This window comes from Schistocerca americana, chromosome 2, assembly GCF_021461395.2.
Source record: "Schistocerca americana isolate TAMUIC-IGC-003095 chromosome 2, iqSchAmer2.1, whole genome shotgun sequence".
Lineage (NCBI taxonomy): Eukaryota > Metazoa > Arthropoda > Insecta > Orthoptera > Acrididae > Schistocerca > Schistocerca americana.
In genome coordinates, this window is record NC_060120.1 from 299,053,983 (window position 1) to 299,074,183 (window position 20,201).

General features: G+C 38.1%; 1 protein-coding gene across 2 annotated transcripts in view; it reads left to right on the top strand.

Annotated features, from left to right (window-relative positions):
• Positions 1-14,618, top strand: part of LOC124591836 (sodium-independent sulfate anion transporter-like) — a 146,053-nt gene extending 131,435 nt beyond the window's left edge. For both annotated transcript variants that reach the window (XM_047131774.1, XM_047131775.1), the window contains exon 12: positions 11,976-14,618. In XM_047131774.1, coding sequence (XP_046987730.1) covers positions 11,976-12,163 — 188 coding nt within the window. In that variant the 3' untranslated portion in view covers positions 12,164-14,618. The remainder of the gene's footprint in view (positions 1-11,975) is intronic.
• The last annotated feature ends 5,583 nt before the right edge of the window (positions 14,619-20,201 follow it).

Sequence of the window (20,201 nt, forward strand, 5' to 3'; positions counted from 1 at the left end):
GGCGGGAAAAACCCAGCGTGGTACAACAACAAAGTTAGGAAACTACTGCGAAAGCAAAGAGAGCTCCACTCCAAGTTTAAACGCAGCCAAAACCTCTCAGACAAACAGAAGCTAAACGATGTCAAAGTTAGCGTAAGGAGGGCTATGCGTGAAGCGTTCATTGAATTCGAAAGTAAAATTCTATGTACCGACTTGACAGAAAATCCTAGGAAGTTCTGGTCTTACGTTAAATCAGTAAGTGGCTCGAAACAGCATATCCAGACACTACGGGATGATGATGGCATTGAAACAGAGGATGACACGCGTAAAGCTGAAATACTAAACACCTTTTTCCAAAGCTGTTTCACAGAGGAAGACCGCACTGCAGTTCCTTCTCTAAATCCTCGCACAAACGAAAAAATGGCTGACATCGAAATAAGTGTCCAAGGAATAGAAAAGCAACTGGAATCACTCAATAGAGGAAAGTCCACTGGACCTGACGGGATACCAATTCGATTCTACACAGAGTACGCGAAAGAACTTGCCCCCCTTCTAACAGCCGTGTACCGCAAGTCTCTAGAGGAACGGAGGGTTCCAAATGATTGGAAAAGAGCACAGATAGTCCCAGTCTTCAAGAAGGGTCGTCGAGCAGATGCGCAAAACTATAGACCTATATCTCTTACGTCGATCTCTTGTAGAATTTTAGAACATGTTTTTTCCTCGCGTATCATGTCATTTCTGGAAACCCAGAATCTACTATGTAGGAATCAACATGAATTCCGGAAACAGCGATCGTGTGAGACCCAACTCGCCTTATTTGTTCATGAGACCCAGAAAATATTAGATACAGGCTCCCAGGTAGATGCTATTTTTCTTGACTTCCGGAAGGCGTTCGATACAGTTCCGCACTGTCGCCTGATAAACAAAGTAAGAGCCTACGGAATATCAGACCAGCTGTGTGGCTGGATTGAAGAGTTTTTAGCAAACAGAACACAGCATGTTGTTATCAATGGAGAGACGTCTACAGACGTTAAAGTAACCTCTGGCGTGCCTCAGGGGAGTGTTATGGGACCATAGCTTTTCACAATATATATAAATGACTTAGTAGATAGTGTCGGAAGTTCCATGCGGCTTTTCGCGGATGATGCTGTAGTATACAGAGAAGTTGCAGCATTAGAAAATTGTAGCGAAATGCAGGAAGATCTGCAGCGGATAGGCACTTGGTGCAGGGAGTGGCAACTGACCCTTAACATAGACAAATGTAATGTATTGCAAATACATAGAAAGAAGGATCCTTTATTGTATGATTATATGATAGCGGAACAAACACTGGTAGCAGTTACTTCTGTAAAATATCTGGGAGTATGCGTGCGGAACGATTTGAAGTGGAATGATCATATAAAATTAATTGTTGGTAAGGCGGGTACCAGGTTGAGATTCATTGGGAGGGTGCTTAGAAAATGTAGTCCATCAACAAAGGAGGTGGCTTACAAAACACTCGTTCGACCTATACTTGAGTATTGCTCATCAGTGTGGGATCCGTACCAGATCGGTCTGACGGAGGAGATAGAGAAGATCCAAAGAAGAGCGGCGCGTTTCGTCACAGGGTTATTTGGTAACTGTGATAGCGTTACGGAGATGTTTAATAAACTCAAGTGACAGACTCTGCAAGAGAGCCGCTCTGCATCGCGGTGTAGCTTGCTCGCCAGGTTTCGAGAGGGTGCGTTTCTGGATGAGGTATCGAATATATTGCTTCCCCCTACTTATACCTCCCGAGGAGATCACAAATGTAAAATTAGAGAGATTAGAGCGCGCACGGAGGCTTTCAGACAGTCGTTCTTCCCGCGAACCATACGCGACTGGAACAGGAAAGGGAGGTAATGACAGTGGCACGTAAAGTGCCCTCCGCCACACACCGTTGGGTGGCTTGCGGAGTATCAATGTAGATGTAGATGTAGATGTAGCTCCGTCTCCATCTCCAAGGACATGTCAGAATGCAGAATTGCAGAATATTGGCAACGGAAAATCCACACACGTCAACCCATACCACTTCATTCTGCAAGAGTAACTATGTGGTGTAGGTTGACAGTATTGTTTACCATCGGGCTGTATTTTTTCAAGGAGATAAATCCAGGGGGTTCTGTTATCTGTATCATCACCGGTAAACGTTATGAGAGTCTTTTGCACACCGTCTTTCCAATGCTTCAATAGTATGGATGTGTGTTTAGGATCATTTTTATGCAAGCTAGTGCTCCTCCATACATTGTACAGTCAGTGAAGTGGCTGCTGCAGAGGCATTTAAGAAATGCTAGAATAATCAGTTGTCATTCGCTGCAGCCTGGCTGCATATGTGTAACTTGTGGTTGTTGGATTATCTGAGAGACGTTGTGTTCAGTGTTACAATTGTGAATGTGGCATGCATAACACAACACCCGAGACACTACAATCTGCTGTGGAACATGCTGTTTGTTGATTTCAATTTATGGTAGAAAACATGGACAGCATATTGAACATGTCTTGTGCCACTCTCACAACAATTAGAAACTGACGTTGTTTTGCTTTTTATGCAGTTTTTGGCCTCATGACTTTAAAAACCAATTTTTCCCATCTGATGCGGCATGCCTTTGCCTTGGTGGATGGGCTTATCTAACCAACAGCGCCGTAACTGTTGACTGCCAAACTTGTGCAGTCATGCAAACTGAACAGTACAAATGGTGTGATGTTCAACCCAAATCTAGTCATTGTATTGTGATTCATCTGTCATTTGCATATGTTAAAATGCTTACAGCACTATCTATTGGTAAATATTTTCCCCCCATTATGTTTCCCCCTGTGTTAATAATTTGTTGTTCAAATTCATTGTCATTATGAGCAATAGTTCACTTTCTACAGTGTATTGAAACTGGAATTTTAATGATGGGCAACCTGTACATGTAGAATCATTATAGACAGTTACGAGAAATTAAGTGCTGTCCCCATAAAAATAAAAAAAATATTAAAATGTTGTAAGTGGTGTTTGTGCTTTTCTTCTTAACATAATAAATGTGATGTTCGAACACACAGAAAATTTGATTATTTTTCATAATGAACTAAATGTCAGCACTAACAAATAAAATCACTCATCCAAACAACAAACATCCTAGAGCAGATGTTTATGGACCATTGTACCTGCATATGATCTTTACCAAACTCAAAGCTGCATTCTGCTGCTAAATTTTTCCTACTCTTCCGGACTCTATAGATCCCCATACCATTTCAAGTGGCATTCCTTGAGAAACAATATGATGGGACATGATTTACCCATAGCTTAGAAATTGTTTCTAGTATGAAAGTTCTAGTCCTCTGTGGAGAATTGTTGTAGCGAAACTCCCTGGCAGGGGCCTCAAGTAAAATATTTGTGGAATCCTATTGCTACCAATGTTTAAATTCTTGTTGAGAATACCATTTCAATGCAGGCATTTTTGGTTAGGCTTTACTGTGGTCATTTTTGATTTCAAGTGAAAGAACAGATTTGCTATGCCAGGCCACAATATATTTTTTCCAGCTCTGAAAATCTCATGGAAATAAATAACAGATAACATTAAATTTCAGACAATGGAAACTCCAAGTAGGAATATCAACAATGTAGGAAAAGACACACACACACACACACACACACACACACACACACACACACACACACAAAAAGCACATGCGACTACCAACTCCAGCACAGCCTGAGATGCTGAAATTGGTGGTCGTGTGTACATGAGGTGTGCTTGCTTGCTTGCTTTGTGTGTGTGTGTGTGTGTGTGTGTGTGTGTGTGTGTGTGTGTGTGTGTGTGTGTGTGTGGTGTCTTCTTTATAGTAAGTAGCAATCTGTCTTAGATAACAGTGAACTTGTTGGAAGTTCCTGGTAGATTAAAACTGTGTGCCAGACCGAGATTAGAACTCGGGACCTATGCCTTTCTTGTGCAAGTACTCTACCAACTGAGCTATCCAAGCACGACTTGTGACCCATCGTCACAGCTTCTATTCTGCCAGTACCTTGTCTCCTACCTTCCAAACATCACAGAATCTCGTCTGTGAACCTTGCAGAACTAGTACTCCTGGAAGAAGAGATACTGCAGAGACATGGCTTAGCCACAACATGGGGCAGAGTGAAAAATCTCATTCTGGAGTAAACTTGTTGTTTATATGACAAGTACACAGTTTTAATCTGACCAGAAGTTTTACTGTATTACTTTATGTAATCTGCTGTAGAGTTTGATTCATTCCAGAACTAAAGTGCAGTAGAGTTTTAGTTTTACGATCCCACATATAGTAAGTAAATAGCCTCTAGTTTGTGGATTATAATAACTACCTAGAATTATTAATATCATTCATTTTGAACTGTGTTTTTGTTAATTTAAATCTGCTGTTTTTCGAATGCCTTCTCTTCAACATACTCTGTCAATAATCAAATGATGAACTTGCAGTAGACAAATTTGCTTAATTTGGCACTCCATTTTTTTTTAATAATATGGCTACTACGCTTCATAAGTGTTTAGCAGTTTTGAGATTTATAAGATGATGAAGTAGCTGATGAGAATTCCCAAATGGTTGTAATAACAAAATGTGGAATATAAAGTAATGTTATACCCCAAAATTCCTAAAAACATACCAGCTGTGTAATGTATTAGAGCATTTCATGAGGAAATGTCTTTTGAATACCTTTCCTGAACAATGAACTTGTGATACCTTACTTCTAATCATTAAGTGCTTCATGATCATGATAGATATTAAATTATCTGAGTGCAACAAGAAATTAATTTTGTAGGGATTGATTTTATGACCCAGCTGAGTGAAAGCCATCCTTTATATCACTTACATTTCCCCATGTTCTTCTTTGCTACATCTCTCTTCTTGCAGTTTTATTTCTACAATGGCAATATTTCCATCCTATTTCCACCAAACTGTTTCTTATAGTTTTCTTACTTGAACCTGCCTTATGCATAGTTGTTCAGGTGGTTGAGTCACATCCATAATCAGCCTGTTGTAGTCTTTTACTTGGGATAACTTTAATTCTGTTGATTGTATTCCAAACTCTGTAGTAAATGAGAGATGGCTTCACTCATATCAGCATAACTATAGTAATAATTTTGTGTGGAAACTGTTCTACAATCCATTTTTAACATGACACAGACTGAAGAGAAGTGTATGGCCATAAATCACATTTTCCGTTTGTTTTGCAAACCAAAATAAATTTCAAATAAATTAAAATATAGTCTCTTAGCAACTTCACCTACTCCACAGAAAAATTTCTTTTTAGGTGATTTGTGTTCAAATAGATCTCTTCTTTTTATTTCGTGTTTTCTCTTCTGTTTCTTCTTTTATGTAAAATAACTCTTAAGTGGCAAACATGCCGCATAAGAAGGAATTGAAGGTTTATATACTATCCTGATTTTGACCCGCATTACAAACTGAATTAATCATACAGGAATTTAAAAAGTGATAACCTTGTGGGTTTATTATATTATACCAGCTAATGCCTGACATTTGTTTCAATGCCTTTTTCAATTGCTTCGTGATTTTTTGGAAATAGGTGCACATAATTGAAGAAGACACCTACATAGGCAGAAAATAAATAAAAGAATGATTTCTTCATCATTATATTATATGTGAATACATTTATTCAAGTGCTTTGGGGCATCCAATATTTGTGGTCTTCCTGTCTTGTGCAAAACATAGTTTTCAGCTGCCCCATTTGAGAGCTTGTAACTTATAACTGGCTATATGCAAAACACGAATTCTCCAGATTTAATCCACACACAATGGTTGGCCTTGCAATTTGTTGATGGTAACTGAGAATGCTAGGTGAATGGGAAACTTTTGTCCTTCGAAATGAAATGGCATTTTAGAATTGTAGAGAGATGTGGAATGAGAACATCTTCTCTGTTTGACTTGCTATTCAGAATTGTTGTCTCAGTGACATTTGGCATAAGTTTTTTGATGGCAAACCTGGTTCCACTGCTGAGTTGGGGTGGATTAATGTTGCACTTATGAATTATTGAATTATTGTTGCCTTGATTTCGTGTCACGAAGTATCACCATTTTTCCAATGGCACTGATCTTTCCATTGTTTGCAATTGCATCTCATAAATGAATGCATTTCTCTGAACTCAGTGATTTTTTATTTAATTGAATGAAGAGGAGATGTTCAGATTCAGTTTTCGCACACATCTACGATGTATTGATGAAACAGTTGATGGCAGTGCAGAGTGTGATTTGTTCCTTTCTGACTATCAGTATGTGGTATGAATACAGGGTGTATATGACCTGGGACAACTGGGAGATCCGGGAAAAACCCGGAAATTTTTTCATCCAGGAGAAAACTGGGAAAACCCGGGAATTTTTTAGAATTCTGGGAATTTTCCATTGTTTTTGTTTTCAGTTAAATTTTTGTACTTTGACTGGTAAGAACTGATAGTCCGCAGCTCGTGGTCTTGCGGTAACGTTCTTGCTTACCGTGCACGGGGTCCCAGGTTCGATTCCCGGTGGGGTCAGGGATTTTTCCTGCCTCGAGATGACTGGCTGTTGTTGTGTCGTCTTCATCATCATTATTCATCCCCATTACGGTCGGAGGAAGGCAATAGCAAACCACCTCCACTAGGACCTTGCCTAGTACGGCAGTGTGGATATCCTGCTTCGTCCCCTACGCTCCTCAGAGTATGGGACATCATCATCATCATCATCATCAAGAACTGATACTCTAACAAAGGATATTACTGTATCCCACTACTACAGAATAATACTGCAGCAATAAAACATGAACAAGAGAAAAAACAAACATAAAACTTCAATTACAAAGGAAATGTGCAATATACAGCGACAAAACAGCTCTCATACAAGCGTCTGTCAACAGCAAAATGTGTCAAAGGCTTTAGGTAGACTATTAAATGCTTCGTAACAACAAATTGCCTCCAATGAGCGTGACGTCACAACTGTTTACATTAGATTCATTTTAGCAGTAAGGAGTGGGATCATGCGCATGTGCAGTTGAGTAGTACTTTCTCTTGCTTGTAGCTACAGAAATGTGGCTGTTGGCTGTGTAAGCAGTCGCAGCAAGCAGCAAGATGCTACCGGGAAAAATTTTAATGTAGCGCCCAAGCTGCCAGATTCATGCATGCGCAGCAGGCCCAGATCTGGGTGGTGGCGGAGGGGGTGGGGGCAAATTAGTATTCTTGAAGGAAAAAAACCTTGTTTCACAAAGCGACTAGCATCCAAAGCATGTTGGACTATCGATTTTTCATATGACTTTGAAACTCATTCCTGTCAGTTTTTGAACATTTTTGGACACATTCTAAGTTGATTTCTGAATGAATCATAAGTTGATTTGTGAATGAATGCATAGTGTACATGATGTCTCTGTCAGGGGAATCTTCATCGCGTGTAGAAACAAACTTTTCTGTGGACAAAAGGGGCTGTACGAGCTGACCGCTGTCTGATTGTGTGGTTGATTGGGTTTGCGAATGATGAGTGTTGTTATAATTACTAGTGAAATCCATAGATTCAGACTAGAGGAGTGAAAATAAACGAATAACAGGTAAGAAAGATTACGTATTACCTTCTCGGTGTATCCAAGAAAATGAAAATTTGACAGAAAATTTTTGGCCAGATCGCTATACTAGTGAGGGCCAGTTGTACAGTCCCTGGCTAGCAGCCGCATTAAGTTCTATTCTGGAAGAAGCGCGGAAAATGCGTTGTACAAACATGTAACAACGCCTGACCGGAGAATAACCGCGGGATAACTAAACCGGTGATTCTGGCAGAGTTAGTAAAGTTAACCTGCGAATAAGCTTTGACATTGGCAGGAATAGTTACAGAATTAGTGATAACAAGACTGTTTGTTAGAAAGAGGAAGGAGAAGAAACTGGTACATCACACAAATTATGGAACAATATGATAATTCCTAGTTTGTATAAAAATTTCGTACTACTACTTTTTGATTTCATACTTGAGAAACTGGAGCGTATGAATGAAGTGTGAAACTATTTCCTAATGTAAAGCTTTTTGCTTGTAGTAGGTCTAATAGGCATTTGATATTGGTACGTTGTAAATTACGACCAAATAACAATTGTTACATTTCCTCAAACACATATGTTTTATCCATCAAACTCTTCAGAAAGATGTGTGCTACAAAATGATCATATCTTTGAAAATTCGATTTTTTTTTAAATTTTGGACGTCCTAGTGAGTGGCGAGGTATTGCCCCGGTTCGGAAATATCATAGATCCGGGGCTGATGGGCAGAGCAGTCTGAGTTACAGTGGGGAATTGGGTAGTCTCCACGTGACCCGTGTTTACATTTAGTGATTTTGCTGTTTCCTCTTTGTTTACTGCTCTCACGTCAAATGAAAACAAAACAGATTTTTGTGGCCGGGAGCTATCAAGTGAATTAAAATACATTCACATAACTATGGAAGGCTAAAATGTGTTACTAGTTGCAGCTTTTATTTTATTTTCACCATTCTGACAGTCAAACATTAATTGCCTTGCAGAACAATGAAGTCATTTTTTGTCGGTTTGCTAAAGAAATTTTCTTTTATTAATTTTTTCCGCTGAGGCAGACAATATATTTGAAACGAAGTGTTTAGTTGCACACACTGTTCGCTGCATTTCCAGTGCACGTTTTTAACTTCTAGCATGTATGGCATTATGCCATAATAAAGAACCAAACATGAGATAACACAGTACTGGTACTCCAAAAAAATTTACATCCTGAAAACCACATTGAAAACTTGATATCAGGTCATGGCCTACTTCACTGGGAATTTGGACATACGAATGTGCACTCTAAATGTGCACATTTTAGTATGGGTCACGAAATTCCGATTCTCTTGGAGTATCCTCTGATGTCTTGTTTCTTTTATGACATAATGTAAGATCTTTTAATGTTTTACACGTACGAACATACGGGCTCCCTACGACATCGTAGCTGCGCAATTGCGGTGACACCTGTCATCTGGCACTCTCTGGCAACCTATTTCTAACAGGTCGCGGGAAAATATTCCGAATGGTGGTTTGAAAAGCGTTACCATCAAAGTACCATTCTGGCGGTTACACCGGAACGAAGTATGATGAATTTCGTAAGTCAGAGTGTTTCACTCTCATTTAAAAATCAACTCTTTGATGATGAGTCATTTAGATGAATTTTGAGCCCAGAAGATCAGAAATTTATGTCGTTATTAAGAATTTTACTGGCACATTTGTGTTATATATCTTAAATTGTCATACGTGCTTAAAAGACCAACATTCTATGTTAAAGCTTAGCTTCTCTTGCAGCATATTAATCTTATAGACCAATATTACATGTGAAAGCTTAGTGTTTCGTGTAGCAACACTATGTATATTAATTTAAACCATTAACTTTTTCTGTTTGTGTGTTCGCGCTACTTAACAGTGATGCTGCTATTGGTTGACTACATCTCATGTGCTAAGCTCTGAATAACCACTGTCATCAGCTGGCAAGGTCACGTGGCATGAGCTATGACTGGCTTACAAAAGCGCATCGCAATCTCGATTTCAATGCTTTGGAAAGTAACATGCGGTGTTTGGTGGAATTCGAATTTATACTTTTGTAATACGAAAATATGCAGATCTTTCCAAAATGCGTGGTTTTTTCCCTGTGTTTAGTTTTTGATAGTGCTGGGAAATTCTACGCTTGTGTATAAAACCATAATCATTCAAAGGACTGATAAGTTATACAGTTCCGAGAGAAAATATACTGTCGGTTAACAAGGAAAAAGTATGTTTTCACCTGGGAGAAAGTATATTTTTAACCAGGAAATCTGGGAATTTTTTTCCTTGTCTGCGTATACACCCTGGAATAATAAGTCATTAATAATACTTTTTTTATTAAGCTCATCATGTGTAAATAGGAATAAGAGGAAAGAAGCAATTAGAAAAGTGTAAATCAGATATGCAAAAATGAGAAGGAATAGTTTTTTCTTTTAAATGACATGTGCAAGTGACAATGACTGCGATTACCTGCAGTTGAGGATAGTTTGCATAATATTGAAATGATATCTGTCCACCCTGTCCCAAAAAATTGGTATACTGCAATGCATCAGAACAGCAATGTTTTTCAGTGACACATACAATTGTTTTATTATGTTGGTGTAGAATGATATCACCCCTATCACATTCTTCTCCATGTAAAGCAATCACTAATTTATTGATGGCAGGTGTGTTGCAGCATCTGGCATGCTGTATAGTTGATGTTTTGTTGGCTCTTATGTGGACTGCATAATTATCTGCTGGTATGTGTTTAGTTCCTGTTTTTAACAATTTTGTCAGGGTGCTATTTTGGTGCAAAAAGTTTGCAAAGTATATAATATATGACGTCACTGAACAACTTGCACATCACTGTCACCCATGGAGAACATTTGTAGAAATTTATGTTCAACACCAGGAACTGGAACAAGTGATCCTACATGATGATATATTTGCCATTGAATTTTGAATGTTGTCATATATTGGTCTTTGAATAATTTGTCAGCTTGAAAGGAAACTATATTTGTGAATGTGTTGTAGAATGTGCACGAAATCAGTGGAATCACCTGAAAGCTGATAACAGAGGTTCAGGTGGAGTGTAGAAAGTCAGAAGTTTAGCTTTGTCATTTGCGGAGCACAGTCCTGGTGTTACAACATAGAACTTTCACGTACCACAATGTGCACACACTTTATCCATGTCAAGAATTATATCAACATGCTCTGTTTGTTGAGACCGAATAGCGTGGAAATGTTCTCCATCCACTCTAATTGTCTATTGCTGTCCTGATTCCAATGCACATGATCAGGTAGCTTGTAAATGATCAGCTAAATATCTGGCTGTGCATTACCCTTCTTATTCCAAAGCGCGTGATTGAGCACCTAGCAAATGATCAGATAAATATCGTGCTGTGCGTTGGTCTTCCAGTTCTGATGTACGTGACTGAGCAACCCGTAAATGATCTGGTTTGTTACTTGCTTGCCAGTCCTAGCTTCCTTGAGAAGTACATAATTGCTTTCTCTTTTTTTCCTGTCTTGTAGACCTACCAATTGATGTATGTTTAGGAGGCATGATCATTTTTACAGGGAGAGTAGCAGCAACTGTGTAAAGTTTCAACTTGGTCTGAACGAAATTATTTTACTTACATGTGAAAATTTGTTGTGTAGGCTACTCATATTTGTTAAATTGTTACACAGGACTACCATCATGTGAGAGCTTGCAGGAATCTCACCATATGGGAGACAAAAGATGAGACTTGCATTATTGTCTTTCTCACTGTCAGTTTTAATGGAAAACCGGTACACTGTTGCTGTAAAAGCTACACAGCTACAAACTGTCTCCAGACAATACCGATCATTTTACAAAAAGATGAGCATACATTGGGCCATTACTTTTTGAGATCGTAACATTCTGAACAGACAAACGTACGTTCATTTTTTTCTGTATCTGGATATTCAAAGAGGTGCATTGTGGGCCCATTCTGTATAATCCATTGTGAGTATTTAAACTTAGGTTTTCATTTTTAATACCACTGCAGGGCATTGTATGTTTCTGTTTTGCTTAGAACACTATTCAGTGCAGCAACAGCTGCAACTACACTTCAAGGTGCCCCTCATATTCAGAAATATACCTTTATGTTTGGTTTGCTATGGGTACTGCAAAATCAAATAAATCATTTAGAACATATTTTCATACAAGACATAATGTTCAGAAGATATGTGTAATCACACTGCATGCTGTAGAACAGAGAACACTACTGTGTTGTAATGTAATTAACACTTGTATGAAATTCTTGCAATTCCCTTAATCCAATGAAAATTAAATACAGAAAATACCCTTTTAATAGGAGAATAAAATTAACATGTTACATATGGCAACTATAGAACTGGAATTGACCTTGGATATAGTTTCCCATTTACTTCCATTAAATTGCTAAACAGTAGCTGATAAAATGTTTAATCCTTCATATTCATTTTCTTTTCTAGTAAACGATGAAGAATTCACGGGAGAAGAAGTGAAAATGAATGGATTTGATCTTAAAGAGGTTTCCATAACGCAGGATGGGAATACTTACTTGCCAGTACCCCGAACAGATGCTGTAGATGGCCGAAGACGCTTCAGCAACAGTGTACCACTGCTGACAGAACAAAACAGACAGTTTTATACAACATGAGACTGGAATGCCTAGTAAAACTACTTCACTAAAGCTGTCTCTCAAACATGGTGTAGATGCAGTCTGTAATTGCAGTGACTAATACTTTGCTTTGGAAAGGTGTTTTATCTCCTTATTTTCATCTGAAACGTTGTTCAATACTACAATGTTAATACTATGGCATAATTTTGAGAGAAAAATGTGCCATTTCACTTAAAGGGAATCAGTGCTGGTCCTTGACATTACTTTTACTTGAAAGCAATTTTATTTGTCAGCTTATACAAAACTCATAAAACTTGTGTGGAACTCACTCACTGAAGTGAAAACATATGAAAATGTTTTTTTGTTTTATTTACATTTCTTAGAGTTAGAATGTTGCATTTGGAAGAACATATGAAGTGGATATCATTCTCATAACTCATATCAGTGTTGCTTGGAAAATATCATAAATGTTCAGCTGATTCCTCTCTCATGAGTTGAGGTGAACTCTTTTAAGTTAACTGAACACATTCTGTCACATCATTGCACAGTCAATACAGATGTGGCTCTTTTCAGCATTGCTGGCATGGTGATGACCATTGCATTCAATACAGTTAATGCTATAGAAACCACAGGCCATCTTATTACAGAATTAACATTTACCACCACATTTATCCACATGTTGACTACGGAATTGGCAAGTGCTTAAAAATTTTTGTGGACATTCTGCTTATTTTATTTCAATAGTCTATGCTGTGGCTTCTTCAACTCATTCCTGAATTGGTCTTTATTCCAAAACACTATTTTATATTGATATTTTAATTCTTCCTTCCTGATTTTATTTGCTTCACTGGGACCATCTGTTTTTTCTGCTGGTTGTGTCTTCATCTCCTTTTTTGCAACTTTGGGATCTTTGGAAATAACCATTCATTGTTCTTCCATAATCAGAACTCAGTCCTTACTCATAACAAAATATTCAATTTCATGCCAGTTTTCTTCATCACTAAATCTCCTTTCAGCATACATTTTTTTTTAAATTCTGGCTTAACACTTCCCAATCTTGGTACTGCAAACTTGACAAATGGCCCTACTTGATTTAGCCTATGCCACTGTAAAATCACTTCATTCTCCAACAAAAGGTCTGTCCTTACCAGTTTCTGCTGCAGCAGGAGTTACACCATCACTACTGCCACTGCTGCCAGTATAGCAACAACTTTTGCTGATTTCGTTTGTAGTCATCCCAGATAGAGGTGCTGAATCTGTATGGCACATTCAAATCATGGTAAACCACCAGCAGCATGATTGTATCTCTGGTTCTGCTGATATTTTGTTGCAGCTATTTATGGCTTGTATGAAAATAATCTATCATGATGTACCATTGACTGCCCCCTGTACTGTGGCAAGTACTAAATTATGAAGTACTGCAGGCAGTTGAAAGTATAAGAGGGTGCCAGTAGAGTGCCTGTTGGAATTTTGAAGCGTAGGTGAATCTTACAAAAGGGTCCAATATTCAGCTACATTTTCTGTAGCTACCTGAAGTGAGATATTAGTATGCTTACAATAAAAGTGTGTGTGTGTGTGTGTGTGTGTGTGTGTGTATTGTGACTGTTATGGTGTAGATTTTATTGTTGCAGTACTTGCTTCAGGCTGCATTATCCATTATTGTGTAGCATTCTGTTATTGATGTGTTCACTCCTTTTACTCTTAATAGGGAGTTACAAAGCTCTCTAGACTTTGTCCCATTCGGAAAAAGTTGGACTAATGACTGAATATTGATGTCAACTAATTATGGTTGAAAGAAAACATGAGAGGATTTTTTTTTTTTAGTTTGTCTTATTTGTGATTGTATTCAGAGGAATGAAATGAGTAGAGTTGTTTGGATATATGAAGCTTTTGTGGCTCTGTCTTAAAAATTCTTGAAATTATTTATTTTTTCTTAACGCTGAGCTTCAAATGAAGATGTGTCTAAACAGACATACCTGTTTTGTTACTTTGTGTTAATTTTAATCTAAGATTTTTTAGTTTAATAATGAAATCTGTGAATTTCATACTCTGAAAGACTTACCAAAGTTGGTATAAGGTTTGTAACCTGCTAGATTATAGTAGTATGAAATATGTGTGTGTGTAGGAGGAGTATCAGTATCATTGTTGTTTCTGTTAGTTTATTGTGCGTTTCTTGTTATTCATGTATGAGAAGCTTTATGTATGCATTTATTGTTGTATGGAAATTGAAAGTTTGGTTATGTTTTATAATGTGATGTATATTATTTTCACTACAATAATGTGAGAAGTACCAAAAATGGGAGAGAGCGAGAGAGAGAGAGAGAGAATTTCATTTACAAATATTCGGTGTTTCATATTTTTGTTACTTTCACTGCCTTATATTTTATCACCTGTTTTTTATACACAAGTTTGATTGTTAATTTTTGTGAGATGTGTCTTGCTGTGCAAATTGTAAACAATTTTCAAGTGTGCAATAAAATACTTTTTCACTGACAAAAAATTATATCACTACACTATTGCCATGAAACCACTCGTATTTCCTATAGTCTTCAATGAAATTTATTATTTAAATACTGTTCACCTACTTTCCACAGTCTTTGTTTATTTTAATACACTGAAAACTTTTATTTATACTGCATCAGTGGAAACTCCATAATGTCATCATCAACTCTTCCAGAAGATTAACAACATTCTTGTGACAGAGGGGGTGAAGCCTGTTTAGAGTCATGTAGGAATGGATATATGATGTTGTCGTTCACAATTAAGTGAACTGAATCATTCAGTACCACATTGAGATACTCTGTTAATTTTGGGCAAACAATTGGAGCTATTAATATGTTAATGATTTTGATACTATAAACATTTTTGTCGGTCATAAATACAGAGTTGGTCTCACACACACACACACACACACACACACACACACACACACACACACACACACACAAGCATGCGCGTGCAAACGCAACTTGCACATGACTGCAGTCTCAGGCAACTGAATGGGAGTGATGACTGGGTGGGGGTAAAGAGGAGGCTCATCCCCGAGCGCGTGTGCGTGCGTGCGTGCGTGTGTCATCTGTTTTTGATGAAGGCCTTACTGGCTGAAAGCTTTATTTGTGACAGTCTTTTTGTTGTGCCTATGTGAGACTCAGCATCTCCACTATATGGTGAGTAGCAACTTTCCTTTCCCTAATATTGTTATATTCCATCCTGGATTTTGCATTGTTTGATTAAAATAAAAATAAGTGAGACATAAAATATATCTAAAAGAAAGATGATGAAACTTACCAAACAAAAGCGCTGGCAGGTCGATAGACACACAAACAAACACAAACATACACACAAAATTCTAGCTTTCGCAACCAATGGTTGCCTCGTCAGGAAAGAGGGAAGGAGAAGGAAAGACAAAAGGATATGGGTTTTAAGGGAGAGGGTAAGGAGTCATTCCAATCCCGGGAGCGGAAAGACTTACCTTAGGGGGAAAAAAAGGACAGGTATACACTCGCACACACACACATATCCATCCACACATACAGACACAAGCAGACATAAAATATGTACTTAAGATAACTCTCATTTATCGGTCTGTCTCAGTTTCACTTCTTTTTATGAGATTACATGCTTGTCACTCTGGATCATCTTCAGATCTAAGCAGTTGCGTCAGCACCCACCTTTTCTACTCTCAGCCACATATCAGAGTAGTCAAGATGGGTTGCTGACACAACTACGGTGAAACCTGGCTATAATAACATTCAAAGGAATTTAAAAATTATGTTGTTATAAATGAGTATCGATCTAAACAAGATTTGTATTTTCAGTCTGTTGTGATGGGAACAATTTTAATATAGTGTTGTTTTATTTTACATACAGTATTCACTTTTAAACTTACATGAATACAGTAAATACAGCAGTACATTGAGTACTCACCAATCTTCTTTACTTAGGAGTGAAGCAATCAGTCATTTCATTGTTGTCTGTTTACCCAATACATATTTTCTAAATTACGTTCTATATTCATTATTTCATTTGCAATTTCTCCACTCACTCTGCTAGCTTCATAGGGCGTATTCACACTTCCAGTGGCTTCTAAAGCATCACTCATGGTAGGGTTAGGCACTTATTTCTTTCTTCTTCCTCTTCTTCTTCGTCTCCCGTGCTCACTTTATGGTCACTGTGGCCCTGATTCTTCACTTCATTTGCAATTTCATCTTCAGTTTGCACTTCAATTGTAACAGGGTCATTATCTCTTGTTGCATACATTTCATAGTCACACTGATTGAGAATATGACAATTGATTTCTGGCAGCAATCCAGAAAGCAGCAGATCGTGTCACCAAATGTGTCTTCAGTTTCAGTAGCATTTAGTCCTTCAGGTGTTATTCCTGCATGACTGAAACAGTATCCATTCTTTAGATAACTTTCCAACAACATGTTTTTCGCCCTTAAATTTCAGAGTTTTGTCAGGTGTCAATTTAATAAAATACCAGTCTCATCTGCATTAAAGATGTCACAGTCTGCATATCCTTCATGAATTGTAGCCCACTGGTAGTGAGCCATTGTTGGATTGGTTCAGTATTCGTGCTGTTGACTTCACCTCTCGCTTTGCTGGCGATTGACATTTCATGAGAAGATCCCGTCGCAATGAAAAACACCTTTGTTTTAATGATTTCCACTCCAATTCGCGTATCATGTATGTGGCACTGTCTCCGCTATTTCACAATAATACAAAACAAGCTGCCCTTCTTTGTACTTTTTCGATGTCATCCGTCAGTCCTACCTGATGCGGATCCCACATCACACAGCAACACTCCAGAATAGGGCAGACAAGTGTGGTGTAAGCAGTCTCTTTAGTAGACCTTTTGCACCTGCTAAGTGTTCTGCCAATGAATCGCAGTCTTTGGTTTGCTCTACCCACAACTTTATCTATGTGATCATTCCAATTTAGGTTATTTGTAATTGTAATCCCTAAGTATTTAGTTGAATTTACAGCCTTCAGATTTGTGTTACGTATTGCATTATCAAAATTTAGCAGATTTCTTTTAGTGCTCATGTGAATAACTTCACACTTTTCTTTACTCGAGGTCAGTTGCCACTTTGCGCACCATACAGATATCTTACCTAAATCATTTTGCAATTTGTTTTGGTCATCTGATGACTTTACAAGATGGAAAATGACAGCATCATGTGCAAACAGTCTAAGACAGCTACACAGATTGTCTCCTATGTCATTAATATCGATTAGGAGCAATAGAGGGCCTATAACACTTCCTTGGGGAACGCCAGATATTACTTCTGTTTTACTCGAAGACTTTCCATCTATTACTGTGAACTGTGACCTTTCTGACAGGAAATCATGAATCCAGAAAGCACAACTGAGACTATATTCCATAGGCATGTAGCTTGATTAGAAGGCACTTGTGAGGAACAGTGTTGAAAGCCTTCTGGAAATCTGAAAATATGGAATCAATTTGACAATAGCACTCATTACTTCATGAGTATAAAGAGCTAGTTGTGTTTTGCAACAACGATATTTTCTGAATCCGTACTGACTGTGTGTCAATAAGTCGTTTTCTTCACGGTACTTCATAATGTTTGAATACAGTATATGTTCCAAAACAGTATTTCAAATAGACGTTAGTGGTATGGGCTTGTAATTCAGTAGATTACTCCTACTTCCCTTTTTCGGTATTGGTGTGACTTGAGCAATTTTCCAGTCATTAGCTCCAGACCTTTCTGTGAGCGAGTGGTTGTATATAATTGCTAAATATGGAGCTATTGTATCAGCATACTCTGAGAGGAAGCTGACTGGTATACAATCTGGACTGGAGGCCTTGGCTTTATTAAGTGATTTAAACTGCTTTGTTACACCGAGGTTATCTACTTCTATGATTCTCATCTTGGCAGTTCTCGATTGGAATTCAGGAATATTTACTTCGTCTTCTTTGGTGTAAAAGTTTCGGAAAACCATGTTTAATAATTCTGCTTTAGTGGCACTGTCATCAGTGACTTCACCATTGTTATCGTGCAGTGAAGGTACTGATTGCGTCTTGCCACTAGTTTGCTTTATGTATGACCAGAATCTTGTTGGGTTTTCTGCCAGATTCCGAGACAGAATTTCATTGTGGAAATTATTAAAAGCATCTCACATTGAAGTACGCACTATGTTTTGAACTTCTGCAAAACTTTGCCAGTCTAAGAACTATCCATGAAGAGTTTTGGAAAATGTGTTTCAACTGCTGAACGTCCGCCCCCGGTAGCCGAGTGGTCAGCGTGACAGAATGTCAATACTAAGGGCCCGGGTTCGATTCCCGGCTGGGTCAGAGATTTTCTCCGCTTAGGGACTGGTTGTTGTGTTGTCCTAATCATCATCATTTCATCCCCATCGACACGCAAGTCGCCAAAGTGGCATCAAATCGAAAGACTTGCACCCGGAGAACGGTCTACACAATGGTAGGCCCTAGTAACATGACATTTATTTAACTGCCAAACCAAGATGTCCAAAACAAAACTGTAAGAAGTAAAAAACACAAAGTGCTGTCATTATGGATGAAAATTGAGTGTGTAAGGAGTTTTTTCCTGAAGACATAACCATAAGCAATCGTTGGTTTACCACAGCTGCATTATACAAAGCAAAAGTGGAGAGCCTATCTCCAGCTGCACAATGTGGTAAACATGCTCCTGGAAATAAAGATTGCCTCACTACTGTAAGGAGCCACAAAGAAAGCTTTCCTCATTACACAAGTAACTATTCTCATAAACATAATCCTCACAGGAAATACCTGTCACCAGAGTTACCTGTCTCAAAAATGTATATGCTTTATACTAAGAAGTGTGAGGAAGTAAACATTTTGTTAGTGAAGGCCTGCATTTACCATAAAGTGTTCAATTTAGAATTTAATCTATCATTTTATAAGCTAAGGAATGACACCTGCAATACTTGTGACTGATGAGAAAATTTACTCAAAGTAGAGGTAGATACCAGTAAAATTAACAATCTAAAGCTGGAGAAAGAGCTTCACCTAAGAAAAGTTAAGCAAGCAAGAGCTGCTAAGAAAGGAGATACACAAAAGTCAAAAGAAGGCTCAACACATGTACTTACTTTCGACCTTGCCAACTCCAATGCTAATAACCAATGATATTTACTACAAGAGACAGCTTTGGACATTTAACCTTGGAATACATGACTGTAGAACAGATCATGCTTTCATGTATATGTGGTCTGAAAATACTGCCTCACTTGGATCTTTAGAAATTGGTTCTTGCTTTCTGAAGTATGTAAAATCATTGCCATCTGATATTAAACTTGTTATTGCCTACAGTGATAGTTGCAGTGGGTAAAACAGAAATCAAATAATTGCCTGATTTCAGCTGTATATTGTTGCTCACACTTCTCTTGAAATTGTTGATCATAAGTTCCTCATGCCTGGACATAGTTACCTTGAAAATGACACTGATTTTTCTGACATTGAGAGGAAGAAAGAGCAAACCCAGTTTATATTTGTGCCACAGGATTGGATGAAGCTTGTAGAAAAGGCCAAGGTGACAGTTCATGTGAAAGAAATAAAGTAAGATGATTTCCTATCTACAGAACCAACTGCAAAACTTCTCATTTACAGAAAAATAGACACTCAGAAGCAAAAGGTTAACTGGTTGACACTGAGATGGATGCAATACAGGAAATCTGAACGTAAAGCTTTCTTCATCAAGGAGACATTGAATGAAGACATACAATTTTGAGAAGTAAATCTTGCATGTCCATGTACGTCTGGAACAATACCTGAACAACTTCTACTACTTCGACATGGACCAGTGTGTTTCAAGCAAGCAAAAACTGATCGCTTGATTTCATTGTTACAGTTTATTCCTCCAGTGCATCACAACTTGTATAAGAGTCTAACACCAATTCAGAGCTCACCAGAAAACCAACCAGGACATCGTGGTTGCCCTTGCGGTCATCCTCGTGGTCATGGCAGAGGTCAGCATCATCTTTCTCATTTTCTACAGTACACTGCACAGCCAGATGATGAAGAATGCTACCCTGACAACTGTGATAGTGATGAAGTGAATGAAAGCGAGTA